The 26,558-nt window shown below is 41.1% G+C and overlaps 1 protein-coding gene across 1 annotated transcript; it reads left to right on the top strand.

Annotated features, from left to right (window-relative positions):
* Window positions 1-13,726: 13,726 nt before the first annotated feature.
* Window positions 13,727-26,118, top strand: RAB21 (RAB21, member RAS oncogene family). Its single transcript, XM_061368006.1, has 7 exons — window positions 13,727-14,009; window positions 21,215-21,274; window positions 21,460-21,567; window positions 23,053-23,116; window positions 23,951-24,005; window positions 24,441-24,529; window positions 25,430-26,118. The coding sequence occupies exons 1-7, from the start codon at window positions 13,863-13,865 to the stop codon at window positions 25,567-25,569; spliced, it is 663 nt and encodes a 220-aa protein (XP_061223990.1). The 5' UTR covers window positions 13,727-13,862; the 3' UTR covers window positions 25,570-26,118.
* Window positions 26,119-26,558: the final 440 nt, after the last annotated feature.

The following is a 26,558-nucleotide window of genomic DNA, read 5'->3' as shown; positions in this document are numbered from 1 at the left end:
CGCACATCTGGGGAGCTCAGAAGTCAGGAAGTGAAACTTGACAGAGCTCGGAGTTCAGAGGTGCCTGCTATACAGTGTTTTACCACCTGAAAGGGAACACAGCCTTAGGCCTGTCACCCTTGGAGATTCACAGCACCCCCTTTGCAGTTGTCCCCATGGGGTAAGGACAAGGCAGATGAGAAAGTGGCACCGTTTAAACTAACCTTTGCTGTTCATGAGACAAGAAGGTGCAGAACAGCTCACACAAACCAAGCTCAGGCATCATTAGTTGTTAAAGGCTCTCTTCAGCTTTTATTTGAACTGGCGTGTGTTTTTTAAATGAGTGAACAAGTTGAGACCAGCTTCATGACAAAACACCAAGAATAAAACAAAGTTTTATTAGTATTAATCATGGAGCCATGGTTTGTGTGCCTTGCCAGGTGAAGGTATTAAGCAGCTCTTTGTGTTTAGTCAGCAAAGGCTACTCTGTGAGAAAATTCAGTCACTGAATGCAATCCTGATAGGAACCTTTGTTCTGAAGAAGCAGCATATAGTTCAACATAAATAACCCCTTCTATGATGTGGTCACAGTGTGATGAATAAGGGAAGAGCAACTGACATCATCTACCTGGACTTGTGCAAAACATTTGACGCTGTCCCACCTGACATCCTTGTCTCTAAACTGGACTCACACGGACTGATGGATAGACCACTTGGTGGGTAAGGAATTGGCTGGATAGTTGCAGTCGTGGTCAATGGCTCAATGTTCAGCTGGAGGCCAGTAACGAGTGGTGTCCCTCAGGGATCGGTGTTGGGACCGGTCTTGTTCAACATCTTTGTCGGTGACATGGACAGTGGGATTGAGAGCGCCCTCAGCAAGTTTACCAATGACACCAAGCTGTAGTGGTGCTGCAGTGGTGCAGTAGACAAGCTGAAGGGAAGGGGTGCCATCCGGAGGGACCTGGACAGGCTCGAGAGGTGGGGCTGTGCAAACCTCATGAAGTTCAACAAGGCTCAGCTCCTGCACTTGGGTCAGGGCAATCCCAAATGCAAATACAGGCTGGGTGGAGACTGGATTGAGAGTCTTGTAGAGAAGGACTTGGGGGTGTTGGTTGATCAGAAGCTCAACACAACCCAGCAATATACACTTTCAGCCCAGAAAGCCAACCGTATTCTGGGCTGCATCAAAAGAAGAGTGACCAGCAGGTCAAAGGAGGTGATCCTGTCCCTCTATTCCACCCTTGTAAGACCCCATCTGCAGCACTGCGTTCAGCTCTGGGGCCCCCAACACAAGAAGGACATGGACTTGTTGGAGCAAGTCCACATGGACAGCCATGAAGATGACATCAGAGGGCTGGAGCACCTCTCCTACTCTCTGTGCCAGTCCTGTCCACAGCCCTACCACAGTCCTTGAGTCATCATGTTTCCTGCACCTCATAGGTCACCTGATAGCCTCAAATTAAGATGGTTCCTCCCTTTTCAACCCAAGATTTGTAGTGCCACAACTCCTCATGGGATATTTGCATGTATCCTCCCTAAGTCCGGCAAATGCTATTGTGAGTTTGCTTTATGTCTGTCTTTTTAAACTTGTGTCCATCACAAACTTGAAGAATTATGCTTACACAGAAGTATATGGGTCAGAAAAATAAACTGTGTGGGGAAAGGAAAGTACATGATGAAGCGATATACAGGGAAGCTTTCCACTGGTAATGACGCTAATGGTTAAATGTTTAATGACAGCTGACTACCACCTCAAGCTTCTGTATAAACTCACCACCAAACTACATGTCCTAATAGTACAACGCCAGCAGGACTGTCTACAGACTATGGAGCACAGGTCTTCCAGAAGTGCTCATTCACAGGGTGTTTGGAGGTTCATCACCTAAGACTTCTCCTGTGAATTCCCATGAGCTACAAAGTCTTAAAGGTTTTGCTTCAGAATATGTTTCAAACTGAGCAGTTTACCAGAAAAAGAAAGACATGATTTGTCCTCAGAAAGCTGTGTTAAACAAACTGAGTTGAGTCCCAAGACCTGCATTGAGAGATGTTTTGTCCTAATGGTGTGAAGGCTATTACTATAGGGTTAAAACAAAATATAAAACCCAAACCATGACAGTCCCATACCATTCATCTGTGACTCCATCTTCACTGCAGGTAATTACATATTTAGTATCTCCAGCACTAAGGACTGCAGCCTCAGGCACGCACCCAGCAGAGGACCACCCCGCAGGGGTGACAGCCACAGCACAGCAGGCAGGTGCCCACTGCAGCCCCGGTGCCCCTCTCCAGGGACGTGTCTCTCCCATGTCCTGCCAGGCTGAAGGCACCAACCCCCAGGGTGCTGCAGCAGGGAAGGTGCAGGAAGCAGCACCTGAAGGACATCTTGCTGTACAGTGGCTGGAGGTGCAAACCTGCCATGGGGGATGTTTTCTACTATTAACTAAGAAACTGTCTGATAGAAATAATGACTTTCCTAAGGTGATCCCACTTGAAGAGATGTTTGTTGTTATTTAATTTATTATAATGATCTTCATCTTACCCTTAATCTCACTTTTTATATACGCAACATACATACTTACAACAGGAAATTACTATACATATGTATATCCCCACACAACTATGCACACAATGCATATACTCTGCTGTGCTTACTCTCCAGAGGCTGTCTAACCCCACGCTGGCAGACGGCCTCCTCTTGGGTACAGTGCGAAAGCAACTTGGTGTAGTGCTCTCGTTCACGGGCAGGGGGAGGATTTTGGCCAAAAATACATTACTGCTGCTGCTTGTTACAACGTGCTGCTCAGAAATGTACTCCTAATCTAACTGGCAGCCTGGAACACAGGACCACTCATTTTAAGCATCTCCTCACATAGGACAGGATGTTTGTTGTTCCCTGCAGAACTGAAATGGCAGAGGTAACCCCCCAACCCTTCATACTGCTCTGGAGCATTGGCTGCTTCAGGTTTGGGGGCAGGCAGGAGGCATACTTAAGCATTTTTCTAGACAGAAATGAAGACCAATATTTCTGTCAGCACAGCTCTCCACTTCTAACAACAGGAGAGTTTGCATATTAAAAGAAAATCACTTGTCAAAGCAGGAAGATGACGATCGTTCTGATGGGATGTATTCTTCTGACAGCAATATGCAATTGCCCTTGATAAACTATACTCTTTTTCCCATTGTGGCCGTGTGAATCTTGAAACTGCATTACTTAGTGTAATTAACAGGAGAAATGGCTACAAATTAGAAATTTCTAAGGGAAGAAATGTTGAGGGAAAAGAATAGCTGATGCTATTTTATTTGTTCGGTCAGGAAAAACAAAAGCACTTGCTTTAGAAGTTTATATGATAATCCTGGTTTCCAGTCACTTGCTGTTTATTATATATATGTATATATTCTCAACAACATATATAAAAATACATATTATATATATTTGGAATTTCTCAACAATATATGAATAAAATATGTATTATATAGATATTACATAGTCTCAACAACAGTTCAAAATGCAGGACTGAAGAGGAGTGATAACTGAGTTGACACTTATTTGTTTACTTGCTCATTGCCAGTGACCATACTGCAAAGCACTTTAAGGAACACTTTGCAAATGAAAACATCTATAATGTTAGTGTATTTTAAGCAATCAGTTTTACATCAATGGTAGGAACGAAATGTTATTATTAAAAATGGCTTCTAATCCCCCCCCTTGTTCTGAAGGTTACTTTAAGATAATTTTTTTCAATTTAAAAGATACAATGTGGGCCTAGGATTGCTTCACTCATTCCCATGAAGTATATGTTTAGAAGGCAAGTTTTTCTCCAGATTTTAAAAGTCTGAGATGAATGCACTACATTTTAGTGAGATGTGAGTCCCATCTGGACCATTCATAATTCTAACTGGCCTTTTTCAGCAATAAATATGATTCATACAATACTAAAAATAAAACAAATTACTTTAAAATTATTATTTAGTGTTAGAGCTGGCAGAGATGGTCAATATCCTGCAAACTGGGCCTGCTGACTGCCTGAAATACAATCTGTATCTGGCCAAAGTCATGCCATCAGGCTCCCCATCAATGAGTTTGGATTTGGATTCCTGCTATTAGTTCTTCCCTTGTGTCTGTCCCTGCTACTGTATTGATGAACTGACCAAAGGGAGCTCTTCCCTACTCTCTGCCTTGTTTTAAAACTCTGTGCCAAATTTCAATATCAGTTTTATCAGTGCTATACACTGAGATAAAATCATCTCTTTGGTCCTCCATTATTTCATATCCAGGAATTACCTCCACCCTTCTGCTGCACCCATGTACTGAGATACCTGTTAGGTTTTGACTCTCATATTCTTTGTATTGCCTAAGAGTTCTCTCATATATACTTTACAATGTTCCTACTTTTCAGGAGATAACTTTTCATACAGTTGTTGCTAGCTGTCTTAATCTTACCATCATTTACCACAGACAGTGACACATCACGTAAAGTTTGATTAGCACTGATTTTATATTTACTTTCCAGGCCATTCAGGAAACTCAAGCAGCTCCAAAGGAAACATCAGTTTTCAAAGAGGATTGTCACCAACAGCTACTTTGAGGCACTCATCCAGTTCCCGATGCACTGACTCTGTGCTTTACTTCATTATAAAGCACTTTTTTCCTGATCATTAACCTGCAGTGCTAACTCAACCACCTTAACAAATTAGTACAGCTATGACATTACCTTATAACAATAAAGCCTGCACTCTCATCTCAGGTTTCTCTGTGAGACCTATTTTTCCATTAGACTTCGTTGACTGGCACACATAATATCCAAATGTTTCATTTAATTGCTAGCCATTCTTTTGTGTAATTACTTTTCTTCATGTCATCATCTGCTCCTCCCCACAGCTGAAGGTATGAATGGCATGATGAGGTTGGGTGTATCAAAGCCTGTGTGTACAGTATGCTGTACAGACCTATGTGCAACAGGCAATTATCATTACCAAAGAGCTGGACTGCAAACAGGCTGGTTGCAGTTAACATAGATGGTGATTTGGAGGAAGATACATAATGGATTAAGTAAGTTTTCCATCATCCAAAGCAGATTGGTTTTGCTCAGAGAAGCTCTTTTCTTTCTTTACTCATGCAGTTATCACCGCTTAACTGTATCTCAACAGCACCAAACTAGGTGCATTTTAGGATATCCTTGAGGAACTGTGTTAGCACCCACACTTCCTTGCCATGTTCTTATTTCCATTATACAACCTCTTGGAAGATTTGCTGGCTGACAAACCAGTAAATACAAAGCCTTTCTTCTATTATTGCAACCATGACTGACCCACAGTCAGCACGCTGCAAGATATCACTTGGGATCAGCTTGCACATCACTTTCTGTCAGAGGGACAGAAAGTGTCCCTGACTTCCCCATCTTCTGTTGCACCACGCAGCACCAAGTTAATTGGGTAGAAAGTTTCCTCCTTCATGCACCCCAGGAAGTACTGGCATGATTGTTTAAACAAGGCTTACCAGGGGCTGATGTAGCCTAGGTAGTTTGTGATTGTATTCGTCCCACTTTTACTTGTTTAATTTTGACATAATCTTACCAGTTCTGACTTCCTCTGGAATTTCCTTGGTCTGCCAGTTTGTGTTAAAAATGAGCACTTCTGCTTTCTTTACACACTTGCATTCTTAACGCCGTGATAGCATATATCTGTATCTATCAAACAGACTTTGGGGGAAGGGAGGTATTGGCTTTTGTAACTATGACACCTTAAATCCTATTAACTACGTAGGCACTTGCGTTTACTGCCTACTCTTTGGCCGCCCTGCTCATTATCTTAAACTACTACTAATTTATTTCTACTTCCCCTGTCTTCCCTCTCTTTTTTCCCTCTCTATTCTGAACAACCTGATCTAGCTGAAGGTGTCCCTGCTCATTGCAAGAGGGCTGGACTAGAGGACTTTTAAATGTCACTTCCAACTCAATTTATGGCAGGCGGGTTGGAACTGGATGATCCTGAGGTCCTTTCCAACCCAAAACATTCTATGATTCTATGATTCTAAACCCAAACTATGATTCTGTTAGTGTTCTTTTCCTGCTCCAGTTAATGTCCCTGATGCCTAGAAAACCATCTCCAGTGCCATGATTATTTTTAAGCCTGAAGTCCAGCACTTCAGGATTGCCTCATGCTGTGTGCTCTACTGTTTGTTTTAAGAAATGAAAGATGAGATATTCGTGAAATTCAGCTGAGAGTTCATAGCTGGTCTCCAGGTCCTTCCATACAGATTTTCTAAGTGGACTGCCACACCATTTCCTCTCAGTCTCGACTGTACGGGTAGAATACAAGACATAGACAAGTTTCTATGAAGAAATTAAAACTAGTTTTGTGTTTTGTTTGGTAGTCTTTGATTGATCAGGTCGAAGGAGGTGATCCTGCCCCTCTACTCTGCTCTCGTGAGACCTCACTTGGAGCATTGTGTGCAGTTCTGGTGTCCTCAACATAAAAAGGACATGGAGCTGTTGGAACATGTCCAGAAAAGGACCACGAGGATGATCAGGGGACTGGAGCACCTCCCATATGAAGATAGGCTGAGAAAGTTGGGGCTGTTCAGCCTGGAGAAGAGAAGGCTGCATGGAGACCTCATAGCAGCCTTCCAGTATCTGAAGGAGGGCTATAGGGATGCTGGGGAGGGACTCTTCATTAGGGACTGTAGTGACAGGAGAAAGGGTAATGGGTTAAAACTTAAACAGGGGAAGTTTAGATTGGATATAAGGAAGACGTTTTTATTGTAGTGGTGGTGAGGCACTGGAATAGGTTGCCCAGGCGGTGTTCAAGGCCAGGTTGGGCAGAGCCTTGGGTGACATGGCTTAGTGTGAGGTGTCCCTGCCCATGGCAGGGGAGATGGAGCTAGGTTTTTTTTCAGTGATATCCAGTGATAGAACAAGGGGCGATGGGTGTAAACTGCAGCATAGGAGGTTCCATGTGAACATGAGGAAAAACTTCTTTACTGTGAGAGTGACAGAGCACTGGAACAGGTTGCCCAGGGGGGTTGTGGAGTCCCCTACGTTGGAGGTATTCAAGGCCCGCCTGGAGAAGTTCCTGTGTGATGTACTCTAGGTTACCCTTCTCTTGCAGGGGGGTTGGACTAGATGATGTTTTGAGGTCTCTTCCAACCCTTGGGATTCTGTGATTCTGTGATCTTAAGGTCCTTTCCAACCCTAACTATTCTATGATTCTGTTATCCCCAGCAACGTCCATTAATTGAGTTTTACTAGCTGAAATGCTGCATTCAAGGTTCTCTGTGTTGGAGTTGTTACTAATTTTGATACAAGTTACAATGTGTCCAAAACAAGCGACAGGGTCCTGTGTGTGATTTTTCACTATTTTATGCTTGTTGAATAGATCATAGGTTGCTGTTATTTTTATATTCCACCCATTCAAACTGATCATGCAAGCTTCAGAAGCACCATTCATAGCACATTTCTTCTCACAAGTAGTTTTTATTCTTCTTGTGCATTTCTTGCTGTTAATACAAAACAATGTAGGTGTCGTTGTAATGTATTTATTCTATCAGAATCCTCTTCTGATTTCACCTTGGTTGCCAACCAGAAGGACTAATCTTTATATATGAAACCTTCAGACCAGCCAAAGTGTTGGAGTGACAACAAATGCTCCACAAAGCCCCAACCTCGCATTCATAGCAGCCAAGGACCTAACAATTCGTATTGCATGTCTTCTTCTGGGGCCTCTCCCCAGAATAAAAGTGCTGCCACCACAGTGGCTACTACACTGGCTCTGTGCCCCAGCAGCCAAACCTCCCAGAGCAGGGCTGCTCTCAGGGCCCCCACACAGGGCTGAAGAGTGGGATCGTGAATTAATGCTGGAAGGAGTTCTACCACCATTAGTCTCCTCTTCATTGCTTTGAGATTCTGTGCAGTTTCCATGCGATACCAGTATTTAAAGGGTGGCTTCAAAGAAGACAGAGACTCCCGTTTCACAAAGAGTCACACAGAAAAAACAAGGGGCAATGGGCCCAAGTTACTCCTGGGGAGATTCTGGCCGGACACCAGAGGAAAAGTTTTTACAAAGAGAACAAGCAGCCACTGGAATGATCTCCCCAGGAAGATCATATATATTTCACAATATGTATTTCCTATAATAAATAAAACACATCCACACGTAATTTTGAGTAATGTTGTCAGAGAACACATAGATTATTATCATTACAGCTTAATTATTAATACAGCAAGAACTCCAGGACTTAGACGGGTGGCTTCAAAAACATAATCAGTGAAGCATATCCAAGATAACGGCCAAATTTGCCAAAACTGAGGCACCCGGAGAAAAACTGTAGGTATGACTAGGAGAGCAAGAATGTAAAAGAGAGAGGGGGGAGAAAACGAGAGGGTTTTACTTCCTCCTCATTCTTAGCCCAGATCATTATTCCCTCTCCTTTCCTTCTTTTCCTAGGGAATAGCAGAATTGCAATAAATTAATAAACCATTTACCTGACTACTTGAGTCCCTCCTTTTTACTTCCCCTCTCCTCTCACTCCTCGTCCCCCCTCCTCCCCTTCAGATCTCCAGCATCTTTTTCTGAGCTTACTCTAAGCATGCTGATTGCTCCACCTTGCCATCAAGATTTGCTCTTGCTTTCACCCCACTCTTCCTTTGCTAAAGAGTTCAAGGGATGTTCTTTTCAGGGAGAGCAGGAGAAGAAACAATGAACAGAATATTTAGAGCTGGAGCAGAGCCTTTGTTCCTGCAAAGGAAAATGCCAAGAGCAGGGGAGAAATGAATGGTGAAGCAGCATGCTGCTTGCTGTTCCCAGCACGTGTCCAGGATGCTGCTTGTCAGTGAGTGGATCTATCAGGATCGCATGGGGATGCTATTTGGCATTGCTGTCTGTGCTGCTGTGAATACACGAAAAAGATAATCTGAAGTGGCAAAGGGTTTAAAACTACTTATGCCAAGGGCGATGACATTTACAATTCCTTTTCAACACAGAGAACTGAACTTTTTAAAAATAACCACCTTTTTCTAGACAAGAAAATACATTGGTTGTCCTTTGCTGGCACCGATTCTTAGCTAGAAATCAGATTCTATGTTTTACTTGTTTCTACAAATTAGAAACAAATTTTATGCCACATTAAAGCCTCTAAGGACATTACTGAACCTGTCAAGAACATCCCCACAGGTACATGGAGGCTCTCAGTGGTGAGTGGGTAAAGCATGCTCAGAAAAGTCCCTCTGGGTCAAGATTCTTCTTGAATTAATTGTTCTTTCCAGGTTCACATGCTTTGCTCTTCATCTTTATTCTTCATTTTCAGAACATGAAAAGTCATTTTTATTTTTGGATGAAACTGCATCTTTGCACTTAATTGAATTTTCTTCACATGTGCTTACTGAATTATCATAGATTTACACAACCCAAAGTACTGATCTCAACCTAGATACCGTTATTTTTGATTGATGGGTTGATGTTACTTGTGATTACCATTTGGCAAAACAGTGTTCATTGTCTCTCTGTCTAGACAGGTGTTTTTATCAGTCACATCAGAAGGGCAAATGCACACATTTCATTCTGAGCATCTCTCTTTCCTGAAAGAACTGAGTCAGTATTGCTAACTTTAAGTGTTTTGGGGTTTTGTTCTTGTTGTTATTTTTTGTGCCCTTTTTTGTTGTTGTTGGTTTTTTGTTTGTTTGTTTTTTATTTACTTGATTGGGTTTTGTTTGTTTTTTTATTTTCCTGATTTCTTGCTTTTATGGACATATATACAGTTTCAAGGAATCATTTGATCTTATACAACTATATTTATTTGGTTGAAATTTCATTCTATTTTTATTTTCCAAGTAAATCTGACAAAATCAGAGCATTCTACTGAAACAGTATTATGCTCAGAACTACATTCCAAGGGAAAAAATGCAAATATAAGACTGACATTATCTGCAAAACAACTGCCACCTTTATAATTTACAGGAAACTTGCAATTATCCCAGAAATCAGTTGTGTGTTGCCAATGGCACAGGAGGTGTTCAAGTTGTAGGTTTGACCAACTAGGGTATCTCCTCCATACAGCTACTACAAGCATTTAAGTTTACAGTGGAATTAAAACATCTCATACTTTTATAAGGACACTTAGTAATGCAAGCTGAAAGAAGCATCTGATTTTCACTTTCAGAGATGATGCTGCCTGTGAAGTAAAAAGCTGGAGTAGACTTTTGTAACTATAATAATAAAAAGTAATGGCAATGGATACTATGGCACAATTTGGTTTGGTATAATAACATATAGGGTATTGTAGTTTATTTGTGAAATAGAAAATATGCCTCAAAAGGCATTTTTCATGCAGATATCATCAGCAACATATTTAAAACAGGAGGTCTGTAGAAGTATTTTTAGGAAGCTATGTAAAAAGAGGAAGCACACAAATGAAAGAGGCATCATCTTCTCAAATACGCTGAAATAAAATGCACACTTCACAAATTAAGTAAACACTATTAAAATAAAGTAACTTGATATCTTCCACAGATGGTTAAACGTGCAGATTTTAATAAGTAATAGGTATCAGATTATAGAGAAATGCGATGCTTCTGGTAGCTCTGACAGAATTTTCTGTTCTCAGACAGATGGGCCTTTTAATTTCATTTACTATTGGCAGCCTTATTTTGGAAGACACAGGACTTCTCATGCAACAAAACAGTAATTACAGGCTCCTGGTGAGAGAGAGGAAAACAGAAATGATAGAATACAGCAGTTATTCACAGCAGCCAACTGTCAGTGGGAAGATGCATCCTCTGACTGCACCACAGCAGAGGGTCCCTGGAGAAACAGTCTGCAGGACTGAGCTTCAGTTGCTGCCTTACACTTTGCTGTGCTCTCTGTTAGGAAAACAGTGTTTACAGGTGCATTTAGCATACAGACTTCACAGAGGATGTCTCTCCTCTTCCCTTTTCTAAGCTTCAGCTTTTTTCTCTCTGGAAGATATGTACGGAACCTGCTTTTGTTGAAAACAGTAAAAAGCTACAAGAACAGGAAGTTGTTTCTCTAGCAGTTTTCAAGACTTCCTTCCATACAGTCCTGTGTTTCAGCAGATGCACTTGTCACCAGCTATCCAGGAAAGCCTCAGCCTGCTGGGATCTGCAAGCACCTCCTCCTCATGAGCAATGATTTCCACTGTTTCTGGCAAGCAACCTTAATCAATCCGAGCCTGATCTTACCTTCTCCTTCCATTCAGCCTGAGAGAAGAATAACTAACATGCCAGTCAGTTTTACTGCCTGTACACAGAAGGCATGACTGGGAGAAACAAGCATGGCTTTCCAGCAAGACAGTTTTATAGTAACTTACTGAAACCCCCTATGTGCTAATAAAACTGGGAATTTATTTAAAGGAAGATACTCCTGACAACTGTGTTAGCATTGTGTTGGGTTTTTTTTTTCCCCTTGTCCTATTCCCTTTATTTACACCTGGATAAAACAGAAATATGTATTTATGTCTTGAGAAAATAAAACCAATCCACTTTGTATGTGAACATAACACTATCCAGTAATGAAGCTTCTTGCTTCAGGAAATTTGATCTTTGTTCTATGTACTTTCCTCTACTCTTTCTCACACAACAGAGCATTAATACTCTTTGACAAGATAAAAAGGAAATTGCACTATGGTGCCTTTCCATAAGCATTATTTTTCTTACCACTAAATGATCCGTAGAGAGAAGTTAAGCTGCAGCACTTCAGATTGGTTTGTGAGGATTGCTTTTAACTAAGGAATGATATCCAGTTTTACAAGGCAATTACCTAGCTCTTGAATGAATGAAACACTACCAGATCCTTATAGTCATGGAACTCAACAGAGCATTTTTCTTGTGCTTTATTCATCACCTGCTCCTACATCTCATACAGCACTTAATCATGGGCTAGGTTTTTTGCAGACATTTAGAGACTCATATAACTTAGTTCACATGAACAGGGACGCTGAAGTTGGAACAAAACCCGTGCTTGCTATGTTTATAATCTGTTTTTAGAGGATTTGGCCTCTGCTCACAGGGAGATTCAGAGCAGCCCTGCAGAGAAGGACTTGGGGGTGCTGGTCAATGAGAAAATGAACATGAGCCAGCAGTGTGCACTTGCAGCCCTGAAAGCCAGCCGTATCCTGGGCTGCATCAAAAGGAGTGTGACCAGCAGGTCGAAGGAGGTGATCCTGCCCCTCTGCTCTGCTCTCCTGAGCCCTCATTTGGGGTATTGTGTGCAGTTCTGGTGTCCTCAACATAAAAAGGACATGGAGCTGTTGGAACATGTCCAGAAAAGGACCATGAGGATGATCAGGGGACTGGAGCACCTCCCATATGAAGATAGGCTGAGAAAGTTGGGACTGTTCAGCCTGGAGAAGAGAAGGCTGCGTGGAGACCTCATAGCAGCCTTCCAGTATCTGAAGGGGGCCTATAGGGATGCTGGGCAAGGACTCTTTGTTAGGGCCTGTAGTGACAGGACAAAGGGTAATGGGTTAAAACTTAAACAGGGGAAGTTTAGACTGGATATAAGGAGGAAATTCTTTCCTGTTAGGGTGGTGAGGCACTGGAATGGGTTGCCCAAGGAGGTTGTGAATGCTCCATCCCTGGCAGTGTTCAAGACCAGGCTGGACGAGGCCTTGGGTAGCATGGGTTAGTGTGAGGTGTCCCTGCCCATGGCAGGGGCGTTGGAAATAGATGATCTTAAGGTCCTTTCCAACCCTAACTTTCTACGATTCTATTCTATGAGTTGCTTGGTAGATGTATTTGCTGCATTAGAAAGCCTCAATATGACATGTAAAAGCAAATTCATATGCACTTGTAAATATTGCATGGGTTTTTATCTCTACCAGCAGGATTTATATTGGACGTTAGGAAGAAGTTCTTCCCTGTAAGGGTGGTGAGGCACTGGCACAGATTGCACAGAGAAGCTGTGGCTGCCCCATCCCTGGCAGTGTTCAAGGCCAGGTTGGAAGGGTCTTGGAGCAACCTCGTCTAGTGGAAGGTGTCCCTGCCATGGCAGGAGGCTGGAACTGGATGAGCTTTAAGGTCCTTTCTAACCCAAACTGTCCTGTTAGTCTATGGCATGGCACAGCTGTGTGTCACGCTCAGGCTTGCGGCGTTGCCCTCTTGGCGCTCCGCTCATCGCTCCCCTGAGGGTGTTTCCTGGGACAGGCCTGAAGAGCAGCTCCTCCCACCCAGCCCGGCCTCCGCTAGCAGCTGCTTTCGCCCCAGCCGCCGCTCCGGCTGCCCTTTACGCGCAATGGAAAAATCCAGCCGCTGTCGGAAGATGATTCACCCGCCGCGTCCGCGCCGGACGGCCTGCCCCTCCAGCGAGGAGGCCGCCTCCCGCAGAGCTGCTGTCAGGCACGTACACTTACTCGCACCACTGCTCCCGCCGCCGTGCAAGCACCCACGCAGCAGTGTACAAACGAACCGAGCGCACCCCGGCCACCGGGGCCGCCCGAGGAGGAGGAGGAGGAGGAGGAGGAGCTGCCGCCCGGCTCCGCCTCGCTCTGATGGAGGCCCCGCCCCTCCCCGCTCCTCTCCCCTCCCGTCAGCTGCCCTTGGGCGGGGCCTTTCTCCGCCGTCGCGTCCACCCCTTCCATTGGCGGGCGGGGTGGTGCGCGTGACCGGGCGGCGCGTGACGTAGGAGGAAGAAGACGCCATTAGGGGGAGCGGGGCTGTCGGTTGGGGGCATCGTTGTGGTTCTGGGTGTTCTTTCCCCTCCCTCCTCACCGCTTTCCCTGGGGTTCGGCGGTTTCTTTCCATCGCCCCCTGTCTCGTTCCAGTCCCTCGGGCCTTTCTCCTGTTCCGTCGCGGGTTCCCCGTCCCGGTGGGCGGCGGTGCAGACCGTTGATGTGAGGCGGCGGCGGCCCGGCTGGACTCGGCGGCGGGGCGCGGATGGCGGCGGGGGCTGGCGCGGCGGCCGGGGGCCGCAGCTTCTCTTTCAAGGTGGTGCTGCTCGGGGAGGGCTGCGTGGGGAAAACCTCTCTGGTGCTGCGCTACTGCGAGAACAAGTTCAACGACAAGCACATCACCACCCTGCAGGTGCGGGCCGAGCTGGGGGCGGGCTGGGGGCCCCGGCCCACAGCCACCGGGCTGAGGCAAGGTGGGGGGGAGGAGCTCATTGCTTTTCTGCTCTTGCTCTGCGCACCTTCTAGGGCTGCTCGGCGGTGCCAGCCGACCCGACGTCGCTATGTTCGGCGCTCACCGGCCTGCCCTTTCTGCCTTAGTGCCTGGGAAGGGTTGGTCCGTAAACCCGCACTAGGGTTTTGGTGTTTACCGCTTAACGGTGGACGGAGTGATCACTGCTGCGCTTTAAATGGTGGCTGTCCCCTGCTGAGTTTGCTGGAAGCTAATTTCCTTGGTGCTGTTTACTCCTCAGACTTAAGCTTTCGATACTGTTTCTGTTCTGAGTACTAATTGCTCGGGGTTTTTTTTCCAATTATGTACGTGAATGTTTTCATTTGAATTTTCGGAAGTATGATTTGAAAGTAGTGTTATTGTAGTCATTGGTATAGGACTGATGACTAAGTGCTTCATATGTGCTGCATTTCTGTTAATTGCAGTCTTTTTCATGTTCTCGGATCTGAATACTTGGGCTACCTAAATGCTACTGTTTAAAGAGAACAGCTTTTACCAAATGGGTTATGAGATTAGAGCTTATGATCTAATAACAGGAAAGATTCTTAAGGCTTGCTTGTCGCATTAGCTGCACGAATTTGGCCTGATTCTTGCTCTGCTAATTTATAAAGAACTAAAAATGTGGCAGGGTGTCTGCTTGAAAGTAATGTTTTTTCGTTACCTGCTAGCTGAGTGGTGTGTATGCCATGGTAGAGAATAAAATGCTTATATTGTACATGGTCTCGGAAAACATGTTTTACCATACAACCCACAGTGTGAAGTTTAAGTCTTTCAGGATGTCTCTGCTATTATACTCCTTTATTTGTAGTTACACTAGTTGCACAGCATCTTTCTTAGCAGTTGTATGTATATGAAAGTGTGGTTTTAGCACTATAATGTTTATTGCTCTTGGTATTTTATTTGTTTTGTAAATAAAGAAACAAGCCTTGCCACCGTGTGGGCCACTAGTAGCTTTTGAACACTTTTGGGGATCTGTAAAGTAGAAAACAAATAGTAGGTAATGCCAAAAGAGAGACTTAGGGTAGTTGTGTGCTATTTCTCGGGGAAACTCGTGGGTATTTAATAATGAAACTTTCCCTTAAAAAGCAAAGGAACATTAGAGGTGTGCTGGAAACAATACAGCGAATATTTCATAAACACATAAACACATCTTTGCTATAGCGAGTTAAAAAATTAACATGTTCTGAAGCTTTGTTACCTATGTTCATACTTTGCTGTTGGATGAATCTGTTCATAGGTTTATTAGGCATGGTGTGGCATTATGGAAAGCTGATTGTAGCTCTGATTGTCATAGAGGTAACTGATATTTGTTGTGCTATAGAAAGGACTGGTAGCCCATAAAAATTACAACTACAGCTGAAGTGTAGCATGGAGCAAACAGTTGCTTAAAGGCCATAAAAATGATTGGGTATACCTGGTTTCTCGTATTCTGTATAAAAAGAGAAGAACTGAGTAGTTTGTCATGTTAATGCAAGTCTGTAGTTTGTAGGTGGTTTTGTGTGCCTTTTTAAGGGGGTGAGTTGTTTGTTTTTGTTAACCATGTTCTTTAAATCTGTAGTGGAAAATCTAAAATTGGAATACAGACTTGGATCACAAATGTTGGAAAACAGACCTTTAAGTATGTTCAAAGTGCTGGCAGGAAAACATTGCTAGATACTGTGGCTGTAAAGCTTTGGGTTTTGACTCTCTGGAGAGGGGTGTGTGTGCTTGTGCCTATAGAGTGGAAGCACATGCCCACACCTGATATAGGAATTTTGGTTCTCCACTGTGATTAGGTTTCTCGTTGCTACCTGTATCTTTTAACTGGCTCCACTGTGTTTCTCGGCTCATTTGCTTTTTTTTGTTCTTGGCCTCCTTAGCCACATATACTTCTTATTGATTGTAAAATACTGTGTGAGTTGCTGTAGAATCTTGCCTTACATAACATAGAGTTGTGAAATATCTTAATTATTCTTGTTTTTCTGCATTTTACAGTTCCAGAAAAACGTTGGACTAAGTTTTTTCACTAGCAAATTAAAAGAGTCTTTTTTTCAGATATCCTAGTTTCTCCTTATCTTATTTTTTAACCAATGAAGTGATATTTTTGCTAAACATCCTTTTTCTTAAGATAAAAGTCTTACTCTGATAAGGTGGCTTTGTTTCACGGCATCAGTTCAGAGTTCTGTACCAAATTATTTTGTTCCAATACAGCCAAAATTAGATAAATACTTAGCTCCTGATTTAGCAAAGGAGACATGGTGATGAATCACATGAAAAGATCACTAAATATTGAGACAAGAGGCTCTCCATATACAGTGTTCTCTCTTTTAGAATAAGAGAAACTGTTGCTTAGTGCTTAGTTCCAATATGACAACAAGGAAAAGGGTGGTGAGAGTGTAGCCTTCTGGAAACTTATTTAGTGATGTTGGCTGGTGCTTCTTGCAACATGAGCCCAGTGATGGGGGTGAGCTCAAGAAGTCTTTAAATTGGTCAGTGTGAATCTTTAATGTATATCTGTACTTTCATATCTGAATTCTAACACTTAAGTATTATTCCATTGTGAAGTTAACCTGTGTCCCTGTGAAACTCACTAAATAGGAGAGTTTCTTTCCGTGCTGGTTACAGATGGCTTTTAGTGAAAGGGAGCTGTTTCTCTTTTTCTCTGTGCCCCTCTTCCCTAAATGCTAGCTAGAGGGAAATGGTAAGCTGGAAGTTCCTTTGAGATTAGGAGGCTGTTGGGATGTGTTGCTGTAGGTATGTTAGTGTTAAGTCATGTGTGTGTTAGCATCATGTCATATCAAGATATTGATAACCTGCATATTGGAATTAAAATTAAGGTAGCTACTGACTCACAGAAGCTGACATTTATCTAGAATAATGTGAACAAACTGATGCAGAAAAGGTAGGGGTTCATGCAGGCAATTAATGCAATCCATAATGTGTTTTCAGATCTGATGGGACAGTTAAATTTGGTTCCCATTGACAGAAATATTGAGATCAGTGGTCTTGTCTTCATAAAATAATTCTGAGCTATAAATTAGTATCAAGTGAACTATGGTGGAATTGCTCCAATAAACCTCCTGGCAATTTTTTTAATTTGGGTAGACACTTTGTTAATTATTCAAGATCAATAGAGCTTCTGTGTGCTGATCTTTCAAATGTGTGGTGCGCTGTTAAATATCCAACCCAAGAGATCCACTGATGGTATATGGATCCTGATTGCTGCGATGGACTTGCATAACCTGGAAAAGCTGTTTTGGCTGTCTTAAGATGGCTGGGGCTGGGAGCAAGGGGATGACAATTAAAGGGGGTTCAGTGCTGGATGCAGTGTTTGTATGCCTTGGTTGCCTCTGCTGAAGATGAAGCAGTCAAGCGGCAGGTGACATACACTAAAGTGATTTTCAAGAGAATTTTTACCAGCTGGGTCTGTCTTATGTTCTACTCATGCCCCTTTATCAACTCCTAATAGGGCCTGATAGACATTTGAAACTGAGCTCTTAGAATTAAAAAAATAAAATTAAAAAAATCTTTCTACAGGCACATGAAGACAATGGAATTTTAGCTCTTCTAATTGCGTTATCCTTTTAAGTGCGAAAGTAGTCTTCAAACCAGTCGTAAGACACTAGAGCCAAATACCAAAATTAGTACCTTGCTTCAAAGAGCTCTTTGAGTTTACTTACCTTTGAATTAACTGTGGTCTTACATATTTATGGGGTTTTGAAAGGTCTAGCAAAAATGAATTATCATTGTAATAAAAGTAATATGAAGTTTTATTTATGACTTACTGATTGTTAAGTCAAGACACAACTTGGACTTCAGTCTGTAGGCTCTCAATTTAGTAAATTCTTGGGAGATTAGAAAAAATGTTGAATCCTCTTCTATATGTAATTACCTAATGCTGTCTAGACTGTCTGGATTTCAAAGGCTTTGACCTCTTGGGAGCTTTTTTTTTTTTTTCCCTGCAAACCAGCTCCTGAGTTATCCCTAAGCAGGAGTTAGGCTTTTCCTTCCATTTTGGGTTCCCCCCCACCCAGTGGTTTCAGTCAGTTTGCCTGATTCAATTATTTGGATTGAATAGTCAGGTGAACTGACTATTCATCCAGAGTTGTAAATCCACCTGATTATTTTTTCCTTTCTAAGGTCAAGTAGTAGTAGCCTTGCTCTTCTATGAGACAAAAGGAAGTTGGGGGGGTGGGGTGGTGTTATTAGGTAAATATTAGGTGGTTTGTCACTGGGGCTGTAAACCCAACTTTACTGATAGTAAATACAGCAAACTTGCCCATACCTATTAATTCAGTAACAGAATCTGCTGACAGTGTTCAAGTATATGAACACAGTAAAGAAGAATGAAACATTTAATCTGTAATGTAGTAATGACTGTTTCTTGCAACATGTTCACAAAGCCTTCTGTTCATTACTAACCATGACTACTTCAAACTGGGTTCCAGTCCTGTTGTCTGACAAAGTTTTTAGGCAAATTTGCTTGTAATCTGGTTAACTGATACAGGATTGTCACTCCTTATTTTGGTTAAGGGCCTAAGACTTTAGGCTAATACTTGATCGGTACAAATTCATCAAGTTTTAACACAGAGAGCAAGTACAGTAGCCCAGTACTAAATACTCTTGCCCTAGTCTTTGGTTTTGTTTTTTTGTTTTTTTTGTTTTGTTCAGAAGATACTAAAAAAGCCTTACTTGAATGTATGGGTCTTCTAATACTTGGGTATATAGCAAAGGAAATACTTTGTGCAAAAAAGACAGTATTGCTATCAAAAGCTGTGATGACCTGAAGGACTGGTGATACTTACCTTTATCTGACAGAGCAAATATTCAAGTAGGCTTATCCCCATAGATATTTGTGATATTAATTGGGCTAATGTCTATAGCCATGAAACCATAAACTTTATGGATACAGAGTTCTGTGTGATTTGGTTTTGGTTTGGGGTTTTCTTTTGTTAATATAAACTCTGTTTCTGTGAAGGACTTTTCTGCCTTTTGGTCCAGAAATGCGATTCTTGGTCACTTAGGTGAAATTCGTATCAACTGAACAGGTTTGATTATCAGTATTGTGACAAAAGCAAACAGTGCTCAAGAGCTTTTTGTTTGAGATTCACAGTAGAATATGAAGTAGTGCAATACAGCAGTGTTAGGCAAGCTGGATTCATTGTGTCTAACCATATCTTCTCTTAATATGGCCCAAGAGTTGATGGATCAGAACTTCTGAAGTCACCTCAAAGCTTTTGGCTTTTAAACTGTGGTGTAGTAGAACAAATCAAGATATGAAGACTAGGCACTGATAAGAAAATTTTTAAGGGGCAGCTAGCTGAAAGGCATAAACTTCTCAGAGTTACTGATTAAAGAACTAAAGTTTTCCTGATGTGTAAGATCTGTTTGTTAACTTTGCTGTTAAGATATTTGTTACGAGTTGGCTGGAGTGTTAAATACTTTTAACATGCTGTCTAGAGCTTTTTCTGAAGCTGACTTAATGCCTCCTCACTGTACACTGCAGGGGTAGCATTAATGCTTTAGTTGTGTCTAATACAGTGGCTATAATGATTAGTTCTTTGCTGTCTGCTTTTGGAAAGTTTTAAGTGTTTTTTGTTCCTCTAGTCTTCCTCCTCTTTACCTGTTCTTTTTACCAGACTTCATGGAAAGCTTTAGAGGAACATACGATTTACTTTGAAAAGAGAAGTTTTGTGAATCATCTCACCTTAGGTCATACAGATACCAGACTTGATGCTGGGGAAGTAGCTGAAGACCAGGACCCACTCTAGCAGCTGACTGTTGGATGACTTTAACTGTAATACAGGCTGCACTCCAGAGAGGCACCTTGATGGCAGTTTAGGCTGGTGTAAATTGAACTGCCATGTAAAATGAACTACCAGTACATGAGTGTACTGGTTTCATGTGTAGATAAACAGTAAGCTGGATCGAGCAGCTGATGTGGTCTATGGCGTTTGCTACCTGCACATGAATTAGATCAGTGTCTGGTCAGTGCTGATACAGAGCTCATGTTAAGCTGTTGCAGTCCAGCCTAAAATCATCTGGGATGAATGTACTGTTAAAATACCCTGAGTTTTTGTTTGTAGCCAAATGCAAGTTGAGGTGAAGCTGAAAGGAAAACTGAGTATAATTTAAGGCAAAAGTCAGAAACCCTTGGGAACTGATTTGTATGATGATAACCTGACACTGCTAGTTTGCAGAGCAGTGTGAGCAGGTTCCAAATGCATTGACTCCTTCAGACCCTGTTCTAGCCTATTAAACTTGTATTAAATTATGTCCCTTTTTACCCACTGAATTATACGTTTTGTAACAGAGGTGGTGTTTAAAAATGTAGATTGTGCAGGCTTGGAGAGCAGATATACTCTTGGGCTGCGGAAATTGGACAAACCTTGTGATATGCTCTGGTCCTGTAAAACATTTTCAGAAGGTAGTGTAGTAGAACTTTCAGAAAAGTTTGAATGCTTATTCTGGGGCTTTTCTTATCCTGTAGCTTGCTTTTGTGTCAGCTGAAAAGCATTGCTGAGCCTTGGTGAACAATTGGGGTGGGGGGGGTAAACATGATCCATACCATACCATTGCTCCCCCAAAAGCCTCCGAAAACAGATGGGGAGAGCTGTGGGCTCACTTCAGCAAAAGGAACAGATACAGGCAAGGAAATGTGCAGAATACCAGTATTCTGAGACTTTTAGTGAAAAACTGTTTTACTTTGGTTTAGTAGCTCAGTGATAGTGAATTACTTGGTCTCATTCCTCCAAATAAAAAATCCAGTTAGGCTGGTTCCTACCCAAAGTTTGTGCACTCTTGTGAAATGCTTTGAGGTCAGCTTGGACTTACCAGTGTTGTGAATTCAGAGTCTTTACACACAACTCTTATCCTCCCCAAATCATTCAAAACAACAGCAAAAAGATGTAGTAAATGATTGGCTTAAGCCAAATTTATTTAGAACAGACTCCTGGCAAACTGTAGTAAAATGACTAACTGGCTTAATATTGACTCAGTCTTCTGGCTTAAAGAGTATTTTGATCTAGAAATCTGTCTCTTATTGATTCAGATGTTTTTATTAGTAAATTAATCTGAAGTCAAATGAGGCATTTGTGTGTAAAACTTAACTCATTTGTTTTGCTTTCCAGGCATCTTTTCTTACAAAGAAGCTAAATATTGGTGGAAAAAGAGTAAACCTTGCAATATGGGTATGTTTACTTTCCTATTTTCCCCTCCCCTAGCTAAATATTCTGTTTTGCTGAAAAATTACTTGGGCATATTAGAACTCAAATGTTAGGCACTTCTTAATAAAAGTAAAATTTTGAAGTCTTTGTTGTTTCTTGAAGCATTGTTTGCTTTGTCTTAAATCCTAACAAGTGTGTATTGAATGCAGGATACAGCTGGTCAAGAAAGATTTCATGCATTGGGGCCGATCTACTACAGGGATTCTAATGGTGCCATTCTAGTATATGATATAACAGATGAAGACTCTTTTCAAAAGGTACTGGACAGTTGTTACCTCCGTGGGAGTTGTAAATGTCAAGATAATCTGTGGTATGTGTGTAAATGGGAATCTTGTGTTTTCAGCAAGAGCAATACATACCATATTTGTGAGTTTAGTAGAAGTGTATGTCCTACCAGCCTTCTTTTGAAGGCTGACTTTATCAGTCTACTGAAGTTCTAGCAAGGTTATTCAAAGGCCACCAGAGAATTAGGTGTAAGTTGCTTCCCATCTGATGTGACAGGCTACAAACATGCACCAGAACTGTTGTGGTAAAACACAGTACTGATCTCTACCGTATAAACAAAATTACTGAAAGATATTAAGTGACATGACCTTTTTCAGATTTGAACTCTGAAACTGTAATACATGATTGTGGGAACATTACTTTTTCAGTGATAATAGGTATTTGGACTTCAAATCCTCATCAAACCCTTAAATTTGATAGCAGTATTAGTTGATCATTCTGAGCAGGTGAGGTTTTTACCAACCTCGTGTCAAATCTGTGCTGTCACTATAAGATGTTCCAGCTGAAAACTGGTGACACTGTTTCCTAAGTGAGTTTGTCTCCGATTTAACTTATGGCAAAACTAGTAGGGCTTCCGTATAGAGGAGTAAGAAACTGGTTGTATGGGCAAAGCTTGGGTTAGCAGTGATAGAAGTAGTGTAAGGCTATAGTTCTGCAACAGCTTAAGTAACTCAAATAGTGTGTTGCAGGGCAAGTAAAGTGTTTGTGCTAAAAGTTAAACTGTTGCCTTCCATCTGCGGAATTGCAATGACTTGAGTACTACTTCAACATGTACCTTCTCATGCGGAGCCCTACTTAATAAAATTCTATGGTTCTTGGGGAAAAAAAAGAGGGAAGGTTAATTAGCAGAAGTTATGCATACCTCTGTATTGTGTAGTCCTAACTATTTTTAGGTTCTTGATCACCTCTTGTCATGATTAAATTCCCTTAAAATAACAGTCCCTAAGTCAGTGCACTGATCATACAACCTCAAAGCATGACAACAGAATTAATGACAGATAACTTAGCATCACCTAAGTTGACACTCTTGTCCCATCTGTTCTCTTGGGAAACAAACATCTGTTATAATGCAGCCTGAGCTACTCAGTTCAGGTACATCTGCCTTTAAAGTACCATTTGTGATCTGTCAGTAAGTGCCTGTTAATAAAAGATCTCATGCCTGACCTAAGGTGGCCAATGCAGTGAAGGTATTCTTTGGAGTGGGTCTAACACAGGTGTGGTGAGTTACATTTCTGGAGTAATTGAACTGTTTTATTTAAGTCATTTGCTTTTAATTTCAACTGCTGAACAAGAGCCATGCGTAGCTATATAAAGAATATTTTGTCCATCTGTGTTGCTCTAAACACATTTGTTTCCAGTTTAGAGTAAGTGATTAATGAAGGAAATCGGTCAGTTCCACAATATCTAAGCTAGTAGTAAGTATATCAAGTGAGAATGAACTTTTATTCTTTTTGCAGGTAAAAAATTGGGTTAAAGAATTAAGAAAAATGTTGGGAAATGAGATCTGTTTATGTATAGTAGGTAAGTTTTGTTTTGTTTTTTTTTTTTAACATGAGTCTAATGACTGAATTAAAAATGTTTTTTAATTAATAGTATTTTCCAAACACTGCTTTGACAGCTTGTACATGTGAAGTGGCAAAGTTTATGTTAATTTGATATTTAAAGTTCAGTTGGATCTAGAAGTTTCTGTAGATCACATTGAGGAATTGAAGAGTTAATATAAAAAAAATAGCTATTTAATGATACACCATGTCAGAAGTGCATGGTACAGACACCTGAAGACTGTAGTGCAACAGAGAGAAACATAAACCTCAAATGTGTATGATCGTTTTTGTTGGTACTCAAATGTCATGTTTTCTACTGTTTTCAGTGGCATAGCCTGGATGCTTGTCTTTCATAATCAAGTGCTTGGGGAGTGAGTCTTAAAACTTGGGTATTTGAGCTCAAACAGAACACAACAGAAATACTGGGTTTAAATTTAAAGTCATATTTAGTGATTAAAATACTTTCAGGAGGATAGATGTAAGGATGACCTACAAAAACTGTCTCTGTAGCATGGATGAGCTGCTAATAAATTACAAAAGAAAAGCAGAAGGCTGAATCAGTGGCTTGTATGGAGTTATTTAGCTATCTTGATCTCTACAGAAGTAAAACTTCCTTTTCATTGCCTGTAAATGCTTTAGTGAAAGCAGATTTTTAAGTCGTATAATTGTGTTCCAAATTGAGAGCTGTGTAAGAGTTAATCTTTACTGGGATAGTTTGCAAGAAAATGATGGGTTGCAGTGATTACCTGATTACTTCCTTTAGGGTAATTTTGGAGTACAGAGACTTGAAAGATTGAATTGTTTCCAACAGGTAACAAAATAGACTTGGAAAAAGAGAGACATGTTTCAGTGCAAGAAGCAGAAACGTAAGTCACGCCAATTACTCATAGACACAGTCATTGCAGAATTATGCTGGAGTAATAAACTTGTGATGGTGTCAACAACTGGCAGTATAAACCAGCAGTGCCTAGCTGGCTGCTGTGTTAAATGTTCTGTTTGTATCAGAGTCCTGGAATGTCCTTACTGACCAAAGCATCATTTGAGAGTTGTACATGGTTAAAGTCAATGATTTAGTTTTTTTTAGTTTAGTTTCATTTCTAAACATGATTTTTTCTTTATTTCATCTGGTGTTTTTCATCAATCACAGCAGTTTTAACCACAGAATTCGCTTTGTGCAGCACATGTAGATTAACTCTGAACTTGGAATAAAACCTTTTGCGACCAACTCCTTGATTCATGCAAGATAGCTTAGAAAGTTTTAGTCCTTTTAGTACAATCGAGTTCTGTATCTGTTCCTACAGGTATGCTGAATCTGTTGGAGCAAAACATTATCATACTTCAGCTAAACAGAACAAAGGAATTGAAGAACTGTTCCTTGACCTTTGTAAAAGTAGGTATTATCTAGTTTGCTGGTAAAGAGCTCATTCACAAAATGAGCTCATTCACTTTAATGCTTAAAACCATATAGAGGAGCTTTAATGTAAACTATTCCCAAGAATTTACTTCATCTGAGTCTACTTCAAGCCACTTGTGTACTGTAACTGCTCTGAGAGCTTGATGTATGGGGCGCTTATGATACTGCAACTTTATGCTCTACTCCAAAAATGTCATTTGTTGGAGCACTAACTGCTGTTTCACTTGTGTAAATAGTAACTTCCAATCAAACTTCATGTGATGGGTCTCACTATTGCCTGCTTCAAACCCTCTGCTTCAGTCTCTTTCAAGGATTTTCTCAAGTGATGTCAATTACAAATCATGAACTTGGAAGTTGTGGTGATGCAAATTTTACACAGCAGTCTAAGCAAATGTTAAAAATCACAGTGTAGGGTTATGTTGTAATACAAGGAAGTTGTCATATTGATTGTTGTCTTATGATACAAGAGTTTAAGCAAAACTTCACCTGAATGTCTGAGGAGTAGGTTGAGGGTTTATCTTGTGGGGTGTGGTGCTGTGTGGGTTGGGTTTCTTGTTTTCTTTCTTAACAGGAAGTTTTTGATACGGATAGGTAAATCTAGCTTTTGAAGTTGTTTGCTCTAGAGCATCTCAGCATCTAAAGTGTCCCTAGTCAACATGAGCTGCCGATATTTGGTGCTTTGGGAAAAAGATTTAAGTATGTTCTTACAGCTATGCCATGTGATACCAGAGTATCACTTTAAGAAGTGCTTACTTCCACATAATAAATAGAACTGCTCTTGCTGAACTTTGTGCATGCAACTCAGATGGATTAAGATCTCAAATTCTTGGGTCAAAATGCAGTGGAATATCATTTAATACATTTCTTCCTTTACAGGAATGATAGAAACTGCTCAAGTGGATGAAAGAGCAAGAGGCAATGGCTCCAGCCAGTCAGGAATAGCAAGGCGAGGTGTACAGATCATTGATGATGAGCCACAAGTACAGAGCAGTGGAGGGTGCTGTTCTTCTGGATAATTATAAAACTGTGCATCACTGCCCTCTCAATATGAAGACTGCCATATTCCAAGTCACCCGTTCTTTACCAATGGAGTAATAGAATTAACAGTATTTAAAAGTAATCACATGTAACACTGCAGAGACCTTAAGTGCTAAACTAGTGGCATCTGTGACCAGAGAATTGGCATTTTCTACAGTGGTTAACAAAGCAATTACCAATGGCCTTTATACATATTTTTCGTTAATGAGGAATAATATGCATGTAGAAAAGACCTACTTAAAGGCTTCATTTATATTCTTTTAAATCAGATCATTATTTAATAACTTATATACATTGTTGTTGGAATGGTATACGTTTTGCAGCTCTTTGTATTTTGTGGTAGGTTGAATTGTATCACTTCTAAAATGCAAACTGATTTTTTTTAAATTAGCAGATATCTGAAGTAATATTTTTGCAGGGCCTCCACAAGCCTATAACTGTCAACTACTTTGATATATTCTGTTCATCCTGTATGCCAAGCTGGTAAAATACATTGTAAATTACATATTAAATATTTTATCTGCTTTTACAATTGCAGGTGCGGAAATATGTACATCAGTCTTGTCAGTAGTTGTGAAGTGAATAAGTCAGTGAAAGATGCAAGCTTTTCATGTGTATTGTTGTTCATTCTATTCACCTACCTGAAAAAAAAACAGCTTTTTTTCTTGGGACATTCATAGTTACAGTATTTTATTTTTTTTAAGCCTTTTCTGGCAAGCAGCAGTATTTAGAGTATCACCTTAGTGGGAAGAGAATGCTTCCATAGACTGCTGTGTATCATTGAGGTGTTTGACTCCCAGCTAAAACACTTGGTGCATGCATATATCTTGCCTCTGCAGTTACTTTGGCCTCTCAGAATATCACCCAAAGTAAAAGAACTTTAGCCCTCATCATCTGGTAGCCAGTAAACCAGATGCATCTTAAGCTTCACTAATGCATTTGTCCTTAACACAACATTATAAATTAT

Source organism: Neopsephotus bourkii, unplaced genomic scaffold (assembly GCF_033783945.1).
Source record: "Neopsephotus bourkii isolate Nb327-2 ecotype Australia unplaced genomic scaffold, CSIRO-AGI_Nbou_v1 NB_1423, whole genome shotgun sequence".
Classification (NCBI taxonomy): Eukaryota; Metazoa; Chordata; class Aves; order Psittaciformes; family Psittacidae; genus Neopsephotus; species Neopsephotus bourkii.
This window is presented reverse-complemented; position numbering and strand designations above follow the sequence as displayed.